The sequence below is a fragment of the Acanthochromis polyacanthus genome, chromosome 8 (assembly GCF_021347895.1).
Source record: "Acanthochromis polyacanthus isolate Apoly-LR-REF ecotype Palm Island chromosome 8, KAUST_Apoly_ChrSc, whole genome shotgun sequence".
NCBI classification, from domain to species: Eukaryota; Metazoa; Chordata; class Actinopteri; family Pomacentridae; genus Acanthochromis; species Acanthochromis polyacanthus.
In genome coordinates this window covers 27,008,814-27,021,458 of record NC_067120.1, presented here as the reverse complement: position 1 = coordinate 27,021,458, position 12,645 = coordinate 27,008,814, and the positions used below count along the sequence as shown (strand labels likewise).

General features: G+C 41.0%; 1 protein-coding gene across 1 annotated transcript; it reads right to left on the bottom strand.

The window, feature by feature from the left end:
- Positions 1-8,907: 8,907 nt before the first annotated feature.
- hyal6 (hyaluronoglucosaminidase 6) lies at positions 8,908-12,294 on the bottom strand. Its single transcript, XM_022221277.2, has 3 exons — positions 11,342-12,294; positions 11,002-11,091; positions 8,908-9,689 (listed from the first exon to the last, which is right to left on the bottom strand). Exons 1-3 carry the CDS (start codon positions 12,275-12,277, stop codon positions 9,207-9,209), a joined length of 1,509 nt encoding a protein of 502 aa, XP_022076969.1. The 5' UTR covers positions 12,278-12,294; the 3' UTR covers positions 8,908-9,206.
- Positions 12,295-12,645: the final 351 nt, after the last annotated feature.

The following is a 12,645-nucleotide window of genomic DNA, read 5'->3' as shown; positions in this document are numbered from 1 at the left end:
CGCAGAGCTGAGGTTTTTTGTGATTTATACAGTTTTTTTGTGTCCCTAGGTGGCGCCATAGAGTTTTTCAAGAATTTGTTTTCAGAATATTGAAATTTTCAGCAGACCGGACCTGCATACCAAATTTCAGCAAAATACATGCACGTTTCGGGGGTCAAATTAAGCGGAACATGGTTTCAGGTGAAGACAAACTTTGACAGCTTATAAAAGAAAAAGTAGACAAGTTAGCCTTTTTCTTTTGATAACTTTTGTTTGGCTGGATATTCACTATAATCTGTCCAAATATGAAGCCGGAATATTGAACGGTGTCGGAGGAGATAATCTTTGAAAGGTTTTCATATTTTGGGTTATAGCGCCCCCTAGATTGACGATAGCTGAAATCGTTCGGACAGGTTTTCGTAGAGCTCCAGCGGGTGAACGTGCGTGCAAAATTTCATATAAAGTCATGCACATTTAGGGGGTCAAATTGAAGCGAAACATGGTTTCAGGTGAAGACAACCTTTGTTAGCTTATAAAAGAAAAACTAGACAAGTTAGCATTTTTCTTTTGATAACTTTTGTTTGGCTGGATATTCACTATAATCTGTCCAAATATGAAGCCAGAATATTGTACGGTTTCGGAGGAGATAATGTTTAAAGGGTTTGCATATTTTGGGTTATAGCGCCCACTAGATTGAAGATAGCTGAAATGCGTCGGCAGGTTTTCGTAGAGCTCGAGCAGACGAACGTGTGAGTGGTGGTTGCATGTCTGTACGACATTCCTGTGCAAAGAGCTGAGACCATTTGTGATTTTTGCAGTATTTGTGTCCTCAGGTGGCGCCATAGAGTTTTTCCAGAATTTGTTTTCAGAATATTGAAATTTTCAGCAGACTGGACCTGCGTCCCAAATTTCAGCAAAATACATGCACGTTTAGGGGGCGAAATTGAAGCAAAACAATATTTCAAGTGAAGACAAACTTTGACAGCTTATAAAAGAAAAACTTGACAAGTTAGCCTTTTTCTTTTGATAACTTTTGTTTGGCTGGATATTCACTATAATCTGTGCAAATATGAAGCCGAAATATTGTACGGTTTCGGAGGAGATAATCTTTAAAGGCTTTTCATATTTTGGGTTATAGCGCCCCCTAGATTGAAGATAGCTCAAATCAGTCCAACAAGTTTGGTAGAGCTCGAGCAGACGAACGCGTGAGTGGTGGTTGCATGTCTCTACGACATTCCTGTGCGAAGAGCTGAGGTTATTTGTGATTCATGCAGGTTTTTTGTGTCCCTCGGTGGCGCTATAGAGTTTTTCCAGAATTTGTTTTCAGAAAATTGAAATGTTCAGCAAAACGGACCTGCGTCCCAAATTTCAGCAAAATACATGCACGTTTAGGGGACGAAATTGAAGCAAAACAATATTTCAAGTGAAGACAAACTTTGACAGCTTATTAAAGAAAAACTTGACAAGTTAGCCTTTTTCTTTTGATAACTTTTGTTTGGCTGGATATTCACTATAATCTGTGCAAATATGAAGCCAGAATATTGTACGGTTTCGGAGGAGATAATGTTTAAAGGGTTTTCATATTTTGGGTTATAGCGCCCCCTAGATTGAAGATAGCTGAAATGCGTCAGCAGGTTTTCGTAGAGCTCGAGCAGATGGACGCGTGAGTGGCGGTTGCATGTCTCTACGACATTCCTGTGCGAAGAGCTGAGGTTAATTGTGATTCATGCAGGTTTTTTGTGTCCCTAGGTGGCGCTATAGAGTTTTTCCAGAATTTGTTTTCAGAAAATTGAAATGTTCAGCAAAATGGACCTGCGTCCCAAATTTCAGCAAAATACATGCACGTTTAGGGGGCGAAATTGAAGCAAAACAATATTTCAAGTGAAGACAAACTTTGACAGCTTATAAAAGAAAAACTTGACAAGTTAGCCTTTTTCTTTTGATAACTTTTGTTTGGCTGGATATTCACTATAATCTGTGCAAATATGAAGCCGAAATATTGTACGGTTTCGGAGGAGATAATCTTTAAAGGGTTTTCATATTTCAGGTATTAGCGCCCCCTAGATTGAAGATAGCTGAAATTAGTTGGACAGGTTTTCGTAGAGCTCGAGCAGATGCACGCGTGAGTGGCGGTTGCATGTCTCCACGACATTCCTGTGCGCAGAGCTGAGGTTTTTTGTGATTTATACAGTTTTTTTGTGTCCCTAGGTGGCGCCATAGAGTTTTTCAAGAATTTGTTTTCAGAATATTGAAATTTTCAGCAGACCGGACCTGCATACCAAATTTCAGCAAAATACATGCACGTTTCGGGGGTCAAATTAAGCGGAACATGGTTTCAGGTGAAGACAAACTTTGACAGCTTATAAAAGAAAAAGTAGACAAGTTAGCCTTTTTCTTTTGATAACTTTTGTTTGGCTGGATATTCACTATAATCTGTCCAAATATGAAGCCGGAATATTGAACGGTGTCGGAGGAGATAATCTTTGAAAGGTTTTCATATTTTGGGTTATAGCGCCCCCTAGATTGACGATAGCTGAAATCGTTCGGACAGGTTTTCGTAGAGCTCCAGCGGGTGAACGTGCGTGCAAAATTTCATATAAAGTCATGCACATTTAGGGGGTCAAATTGAAGCGAAACATGGTTTCAGGTGAAGACAACCTTTGTTAGCTTATAAAAGAAAAACTAGACAAGTTAGCATTTTTCTTTTGATAACTTTTGTTTGGCTGGATATTCACTATAATCTGTCCAAATATGAAGCCAGAATATTGTACGGTTTCGGAGGAGATAATGTTTAAAGGGTTTGCATATTTTGGGTTATAGCGCCCACTAGATTGAAGATAGCTGAAATGCGTCGGCAGGTTTTCGTAGAGCTCGAGCAGACGAACGTGTGAGTGGTGGTTGCATGTCTGTACGACATTCCTGTGCAAAGAGCTGAGACCATTTGTGATTTTTGCAGTATTTGTGTCCTCAGGTGGCGCCATAGAGTTTTTCCAGAATTTGTTTTCAGAATATTGAAATTTTCAGCAGACTGGACCTGTGTCCCAAATTTCAGCAAAATACATGCACGTTTAGGGGGCGATATTGAAGCGAAACATGGTATCAGGTGAAGACAAACTTTGACAGCTTATAAAAGAAAAACTAGACAAGTTAGCCTTTTTCTTTTGATAACTTTTGTTTGGCTGGATATTCACTATAATCTGTGCAAATATGAAGCCGAAATATTGTACGGTTTCGGAGGAGATAATCTTTAAAGGCTTTTCATATTTCAGGCAATAGCGCCCCCTAGATTGAAGATAGCTGAAATTAGTTGGACAGGTTTTCGTAGAGCTCGAGCAGATGGACGCGTGAGTGGCGGTTGCATGTCTCTACGACATTCCTGTGCGAAGAGCTGAGGTTATTTGTGATTCATGCAGGTTTTTTGTGTCCCTCGGTGGCGCTATAGAGTTTTTCCAGAATTTGTTTTCAGAAAATTGAAATGTTCAGCAAAACGGACCTGCGTCCCAAATTTCAGCAAAATACATGCACGTTTAGGGGACGAAATTGAAGCAAAACAATATTTCAAGTGAAGACAAACTTTGACAGCTTATTAAAGAAAAACTTGACAAGTTAGCCTTTTTCTTTTGATAACTTTTGTTTGGCTGGATATTCACTATAATCTGTGCAAATATGAAGCCAGAATATTGTACGGTTTCGGAGGAGATAATGTTTAAAGGGTTTTCATATTTTGGGTTATAGCGTCCCCTAGATTGAAGATAGCTGAAATGCGTCAGCAGGTTTTCGTAGAGCTCGAGCAGATGGACGCGTGAGTGGCGGTTGCATGTCTCTACGACATTCCTGTGCGAAGAGCTGAGGTTAATTGTGATTCATGCAGGTTTTTTGTGTCCCTAGGTGGCGCTATAGAGTTTTTCCAGAATTTGTTTTCAGAATATTGAAATGTTCAGCAAAACGGACCTGCGTCCCAAATTTCAGCAAAATACATGCACGTTTAGGGGGCGAAATTGAAGCAAAACAATATTTCAAGTGAAGACAAACTTTGACAGCTTATAAAAGAAAAACTTGACAAGTTAGCCTTTTTCTTTTGATAACTTTTGTTTGGCTGGATATTCACTATAATCTGTGCAAATATGAAGCCGAAATATTGTACGGTTTCGGAGGAGATAATCTTTAAAGGGTTTTCATATTTCAGGTATTAGCGCCCCCTAGATTGAAGATAGCTGAAATTAGTTGGACAGGTTTTCGTAGAGCTCGAGCAGATGGACGCGTGAGTGGCGGTTGCATGTCTCCACGACATTCCTGTGCGCAGAGCTGAGGTTTTTTGTGATTTATACATTTTTTTTTTGTCCCTAGGTGGCGCCATAGAGTTTTTCAAGAATTTGTTTTCAGAATATTGAAATTTTCAGCAGACCGGACCTGCATACCAAATTTCAGCAAAATATATGCTCTGGAGTCCCACGAACCTCGAGGTGTAGGATCCTCAAGAAGTTTGCAAGTGTGCTTAAAGCTAATGTTCGGCCACCCCTAAACAATGCTCACAAGCAGAAACGGTTGCAGTGGGCTCAGGAATACATGAAGACTAATTTTCAAACAGTTTTGTTCACCGATGAGTGCCGTGCAACCCTTGATGGCCCAGATGGCTGGAGCAGCGGATGGTTGGTGAATGGCCACAATGTCCCAACAAGGCTGAGACGGCAGCAAGGGGGTGGGGGTGTCAAGTTTTGGGCTGGAATCATGGGGAGAGAGCTGGTAGGTCCCTTTAGGGTCCCTGAGGGTGTGAAAATGACCTCTGCAAAGTATGTAGAGTTTCTGACTGACCACTTTCTTCCATGGTACAAAAAGAAGAACCGTACCTTCCGACTAAAAATCATCTTCATGCATGACAATGCCCCATCTCATGCTGCAAAGAACACCACTGAGTCACTGGCTGCTATGGGCATAAGAGGAGAGAAACTGATGGTGTGGCCACCATCTTCTCCTGACCTCAACCCTATTGAGAACCTCTGGAGCATCATCAAGCAAAAGATCTATGAGGGTGGGAGGCAGTTCATATCCAAGCAGCAGCTTGGGACGCTATTCTAACATCCTGCAAAGAAAATAAAGCTGAAACTGTCCAAGAACTCACAAGTTCAATGGATGCAAGGCTTATGAAAGTGACATCAAGCAAGGGGTCCTATATTAACATGTAACTCGACTTGCTTATTCAAAAGTTATTTCAATCAAAAATATTTTATTTTATATGGTCTTATAATGCTACAAATTCAACATGTGACCATTTTGAGTTCTTTACAGCCTATAAAATGTCTTGAAACGCTGCTATGCTTAATAATTTGGAACAGTGGACTTTGAGTTATTTATTGTATTATTTATTGTAAAAATACTGTTATCATTACGAGATTTGTTCAATGAAATTTGATTGAAACTCTAACGGCTGATGACTTGAAAATTATACTGACTGACATTTGCATCAATTATTCATGAAAATTTGAGTAAAATGTACTTTGCATAATAATTTGGAACACAGTGTATATACGTCATTGGGTGTAACCGTGGCGAAGATGATTCCTCTGAAACACCAACTCACTTCCCGTGCTGTCGTCCCGATCGCACGCCTCAGCTCTGCGCCACCACAGCGTCCCTCCAGGGAGTAGACGGGTCCCGATCGGCCGCAGTCACGTAGAGTAGCGGGTCATGGCACCAATGTAACCATGCACAGCAACACTTTGTCACTGGCTGGTCCAAACCCCTCGACTCTGCGTTGTGTATTTTTAACAAAGGAGGCCAATGTCGTCTGCTCTGTGCCATTTAATGCTGGTAAAACAAAAGGAACCACTGGTCAGCAGGTCAGTCGTCTCAAGCACGGTACACTCATTGACGTCTCTCTGGAACTGACAGCGTTCTATACTAATTATACTACACATTATGCAATATAACAAATTACTGGAACAGAATATGTACCTGGTAAAACAAAAGGAACCACTGGTCAGCAGGTCAGTCGTCTCAAGCACGGTATACTAAAGAAAAAGAGCACGTTCATTCAGCTAATGGTCGCTACATAGCTAGCTCACAGAGTGTCTCATGTCCAAACACATATAAGAGAACACATACAAGCATAAAACATACACAACAAACACTCTCCACTCGACATCCGGATGATCATATTTAACATATACTCAAAGAATAAACAAAATAATAACACGAAAGAAACTATTTGTGATCCCGTGCTGTGCTCTCTGACCTACCTCATTGACGTCTCTCTGGAACTGACAGCATGCCCCCAACACCAGCCACACACCACAGCTCCAAAGAGGGCGCCACTGAGCCAAAAACAACAAACAGAAGCAGATTCCTGCAAGTGGAATTATATACACACGTGGACAAAATTGTTGGTACCCCTCAGTTAAAGAAGGAAAAACCCACAATTCTCACTGAAATCACTTGAAACTCACAAAAGTAACAATAAATAAAAATTTATTGAAAATTAAATAATCAAAATCAGCCATCACTTTTGAATTGTTGATTAACATAATTATTTAAAAAAACAAACTAATGAAATAGGGCTGGACAAAAATGATGGTACCCATAACTTAATATTTTGTTGCACAACCTTTTGAGGCAATCACTGCAATTAAACGATTTCTGTATTTGTCAATGAGCGTTCTGCAGCTGTCAACAGGTATTTTGGCCCACTCCTCATGAGCAAACAGCTCCAGTTGTCTCAGGTTTGATGGGTGTCTTCTCCAAATGGCATGTTTCAGCTCCTTCCACATATGTTCAATGGGATTCAGATCTGGGCTCATAGAAGGCCTCCTTTAGAATAGTCCAACGCTTTTCTCTCAGCCATTCTTGGGTGTTTTTGGCTGTGTGTTTTGGATCGTTGTCCTGTTGGAAGACCCATGACCTGCGACTGAGACCAAGCTTTCTGACACTAGGCAGCACATTTCTCTCCAGAATGCCTTGATAGTCTTCAGATTTCATCGTACCTTGCACACTTTCAAGACACCCTGTGCCAGATGCAGCAAAGCAGCCCCAAAACATTACTGAACCTCCTCCATGTTTCACCGTAGGGACAGTGTTCTTTTCTTCGTATGCTTGGTTTTTGAGTCTATGAACATAGAGTTGATGTGCCTTACCAAAAAGCTCCAGTTTGGTCTCATCTGTCCAAAGGACATTCTCCCAGAAGCTTTGTGGCTTGTCAACATGCATTTTTGCAAATTCCAGTCTGGCTTTTTTATGAGTTTTTTTCAGCAGTGGTGTCCTCCTTGGTCGTCTCCCATGAAGTCCACTTTGGCTCAAACAGCGACGAATGGTGCGATCTGACACTGATGTACCTTGGCCTTGGAGTTCACCTTTAATTTCTTTGGAGGTTGCTCTGGGCTCTTTGGATACAATTCCAACGATCCGTCTCTTCAATTTGTCATCAATTTTCCTCTTGCGGCCACGTCCAGGGAGGTTGGCTACTGTCCCGTGGGTCTTGAACTTCTGAATAATATGAGCCACTGTTGTCACAGGAACTTCAAGCTGTTTAGAGATGGTCTTATAGCCTTTACCTTTAAGATGTTTGTCTATAATTTTTTTCGGATGTCCTGGGACAATTCTCTCCTTCGCTTTCTGTTGTCCATGTTCAGTGTGGTACACACCTTTTCACCAAACAGCAGGGTGATGACTTGTCTCCCTTTAAATAGGCAGACTGACTGATTATGAGTTTGGAAACACCTGTGATGTCAATTAAATGACACACCTGAGTTAATCATGTCACTCTGGTCAAATAGTTTTCAATCTTTTATAGAGGTACCATCATTTTTGTCCAGGCCTGTTTCATTAGTTTGTTTTTTAAATAATTATGTTAATCAACAATTCAAAAGTAATGGCAGTTTTTGATTATTTAATTTTCAATAAATTTTTATTTATTGTTACTTTTGTGAGTTTCAAGTGATTTCAGTGAGAATTGTGGGTTTTTCCTTCTTTAACTGAGGGGTACCAACAATTTTGTCCACGTGTGTAGATAGATAGATAGATAGATAGATAGATAGATAGATAGATAGATAGATAGATAGATAGATAGATAGATAGATAGATAGAAATTGTTATTTGATTACCTTTACAGTTAAATCTTTTGATCAAAAAAAATATTTTCTATATATGTATATTTTTTCTCTCTCTCTTTTTTGTTCATATAGCTATATATCTAAGTATTTGCAATGTAAATCTTACATTTATATATGTAATGGCTGAACATAAAAGATTCCCTGGCCTCTGGATGTAAAGAATAAGATAACTAAAATTGCAGGCTACATTGGTAGAAAGCCTTTTTCCGTTTTTTTTTAATAAATAAAATTTTCTGTATTAATAGCACATGTTTTGACGTCGACAATAAAGTAAACCACATGAAAATCGGTTGAGAAATGAGCAAATTATGTTGCCTCCTCCAAGATGGCCGCCACGTAAGCACGTCGCTTAGCCGGCTGCTACAGAGTACTGGCGTATCGAGTCTTCTATAAATGTATCTATGGTCTTAACGACCCACCCTGGACAGAAAGCCCCACCCACAGCAATTTGATTGACAGCTCAGTCCATCAACTGTCTGTGGAGATGCTGGTTCACATTAATGTAAAGTTTAGAAAACCTAAATATGATTACAACAGTAAGGTTAAGGCTCTGTGTTGTCAGTAGTCCTGAATATCTGCTGAGTCTCTGAAGCTAAACTGGAGAAAACAGTAAATCTAAGAAAGTCCTGCCCAGAGCCATTTGATTGACAGCTCAGTCTATTTAAGTCACAGCACATGCAAAATGGAAAAGACAATGACAAAATAGAAAAAATGACAAAATGGAAAAATAAAAGGAAAAAAGAGAAAATTGAAAAGCAAATGCAAAATTTACCTTTTTATTTATGTATATATTTATTTAATTATTCTTTTATTTATCCCCCTTATATTTACACATTTATTTCCTTGTTTTTTCACAGAATTATTTATTTACTTGTTTATTTATTTATTTATTTTGTCGCCATTTTGTACAGTGCAGATTCAAGCCAGCAGGGTAGCTTGATACTTATATTAATTAAATTAAAAATCATTTTCAAAATAGTCACAAAGTCATTAAAATAAGGACTTATGTTTTTGCATTGAGACATCAGCAGTTTTCCTATTTATTTCAATACAGATTTTTCAAACTAGTGGAAATTGGAGGAACTGCAGCTCAATGCAGTCTGACTGAGACTCTTTAGCAGCTGTTTACAGTATGAGGCACTTGATAAACAGACAGAGTCCCAAGAACATGATGATGCACAGGCAGGAAAAATGGAGGGATAGGAGGAACAGGACATCTCCTAGTATTCTGTTCCCCCAAGGAAGAGGGAGCGGGACAGCAGGCTGGGGTTTGAGAGGGGGCGGGGTCAGAGCCTGAGGCATCTCGCAGTAAACACCTGTCCAGCCTAGGTAGCACTGGCAGGTGAATTTGTGCTTCATGTCCAGGATATCATGATTGTTGAGGTGACCACTGACGTGGAAGCGGGGGCCCCTAGGTGTTGGGTTGCGGTGGATGTGGAAGAAGCGTGGGTTGAGGTGCAAGTAAGCTCCTGAGTCCAGGCTCTTGCGAACACATCTACCATTCTTCTTGCACAGTGCTTTGCTGCACAGCTTAGCAGCTGACGTGACATTGATGACATAATGTCCCAGAGGACCATCAATGTATTTCTTCACTGTCAGGCAGTTCCTCTGAAGGAGAAAGGAGACAGAACATACTGTCAAAGTCTGAAACAGAGATCATAGTAGTGTTTTTCTCATTTTAAACTGGTAACCACAGATTTTCTCTGCTTTACATCTCTTTTGGGCATTTCTCTCCAGTATACCATCAGCTCTTACGTTGGTTTCCTTCACTGAAGGCTATGACTGTTTAGATTTTCACTTTATTGTTTGTACTTTTTGTCATTGTTACCATGTAAAAATTGAAAGGGGTAACAATCCACCATCATCAACATAAATTCTGCCCACTGTCACACATGAATCAGATTTTGTCTTGTAAATTTCCTGACAAAAAACATATAACTTAAATACATATCTCTGGAGAAGACATTAAAGCTGCTGTCCGGAGTTTGAATCGCAGCGTCTCCCAGAACACTGGTGGTCCCACCCTCCCTCCCTCTGATTTCGCCCCTTTATTTGTGCACACGCGCAGTACATGAGAGAAGTGCCCGGAGTGCTGCAGCATCTCGCCTGTTTTGCTGTTTTCCCCTCTTCTACATTTAGTAAATAATAAAGGAATTACGTTAGAATGCTGTATTGAGTCTAACTTGTCCTAATACCAAAATAACATGAATCTGCTAGGACGAACTAGTAAAGTTTCAATATGTGATTACACTCGTGTATCCCTCTCGATGACGTTGTTTATCAAACTTAGTGCATTTACGTGTGTATATGTGTTAGATTGTTTATTTATTTCTATCTAGAGTTCAGAATTGCATGACTCCTCTGACGAAGAGTATGTCCCAGACGCCCCAACATCTTCCTCCAGAGGTCGGGCATCTAAACGAAGCCGTCAGGCGGGCTATGGAGGGCCGTGGTCGGGGAGCGACGCGAGCACCCCGAGCCAAAAAACGTCCTGCAGTCTCTTGGCCTGACAAGCCGTGGGATTGGTAACTTTTCTGGAAGTTGCTGAGCCCTGATGCTCTCTCCTCCACAAGCAAAACAAATGTGCGCCCGGTTGCGTAGTGCGTAGCTCGCCCACCTCTGCATGGGCTTGCTTGCTGTGCGCGTAACCGTTGATTGACAGCATGACAAAGCTGAAGCTCGAACTTGATTGGTCGGCAGCAACCGGCGCTTTTTGGAATAACATGGGGGTCTATGAGAGGAAGGCGGAGCTCAGGAATAAATTTTCATATTGCGTTATACTAACTTTATATTATAGTATCGAACTAGACTAACACATTTAAGCTTTGTTAAAAAATGATACATAAATTGAAAACAAACGGAAACTCCGGACAGCAGCTTTAAAGACACCAAGTTTGCACCTGTGATTAATTTGTGCTACCTGTGATCGAGCATACTCTGATGAACCCCAGAGAACAACACCTGATGCTCCTAAGGCAGCACTCTCTCCAATGGTGTGAACCAGGTCACTCTTCAACAAAAAAACAAATACCTTTTTAGCAATAGTTAACACTGGAGTATAAAAAGTATCAATGTGCAATTTTTCAACTGGTAAGGTGCAAATGCTCTCAAGGCCACAAACACACTTAAGGAAGGAAATTAAGTCTGGACAATGGTGTATGTCGTAAGGGCCTTAATCACAGGTTATTTTTCAACTTAAAACATATCCAGTGGGCACACATACTACAGTGTTTTGGTCCATTAAAAAACTGAAAACTTACCTCTGCGAGAACTACAAAGGTATAGGCATAGAAAGGTCTGGAGTAGACAAATACTGGTAATGTGAAGTCTGGACGAGCAATGGAGGCAATCCTCATGGCTTCCTTCACACGATAGTGGACAAATTTGACAGTGTTGGAGGAAGACTTTAGCTCATAGTCCAGGTAGATGGATGGATAGAGGGCTGTACTCTCCTTCCAGAGCCACATCAGATGGTCATTGCGAACATGCTCAACATTGGGGCATTCCCCTGTGTAGCGTTGTGGATGCTGCTTGTAGCCATAGTTGTAGCAATCTGGGAACAGATAAAACCCCCACAGCCCATCTGGCCTGCGACCTTCAGCCAGTGCCAGGGTTAGGTTCATGAAAGTTTGCCCAGCTCTCTCAAAGCTTTCCTTTGCTTCCTTTTCTACTTTGCTTTCTGGCCAGTTTGGGTGGAGTTTTCGGATCTGTTCCTTGGACTTGTTGCGGTAAATATCCTTGGATCCCCAGTTTCGGACCCATTGAGGCCTCCAGTTCTCCCAGTCAATGACGCCTAGGCCTCGAAAGTCTTTATGGGGAATTAGCTTGTCAATATCAGCCCTGGCCTTGCTCAGATGTTTGGAAATGCTCTGGTTTTGTGGCAAGCCACCATTGACAGGGATGCCAGAGTTGGAATAGTATGGGTAATATCCCAGATGGCTGTGGTAGAATATGGTGACATTTGGTCCACTTAATGTTTCATTGAGGTTTGCTACAATGTCGAAAATGCTGAGGTCCAGGTCTACCTTAAACCGAAAGCGGCATGACTCAGTTGGAGCATTCCAAACTACGACAAAAGGCCGATGAGGGATCAGTGGTGTCCGGGCTGGCTTCATCTGCTCATCCCCAACGTGGAACTTTACCCCAATGCCAGCCCACAAGACCAGCGGTAGGAGATGGAACCCTATCAGTGCCATGGCCCCTTATTCCTCATGGAGCAATTAGTGGTCCTACACAGGGAGAGATATTGCATGTTTAGAAGGAAAATAAATACATTATGTGCTTCAGTGAGCAGGAATAATCAGGCAAGCCCTGTGTGAGGACATGAATGATGATCACTGAAGTGAATGCTCCAAATTCCACAATGCAACAAAACACAAAGCTGCCCTATTCTCAGAGAGAGCAGGCCTGTGATTGAAAGGGATGTTGGTACAAGTCCTAAAGAACCTGAAACAATGGGGACAAAGAAAATGAACTGGAAGTTCTCCATTATCACTCCTTCTTTACTATATGACAGCCACTGTAACTGTCCAATGCTTTCAGTTGGTTCTTCTGTGATTTTATA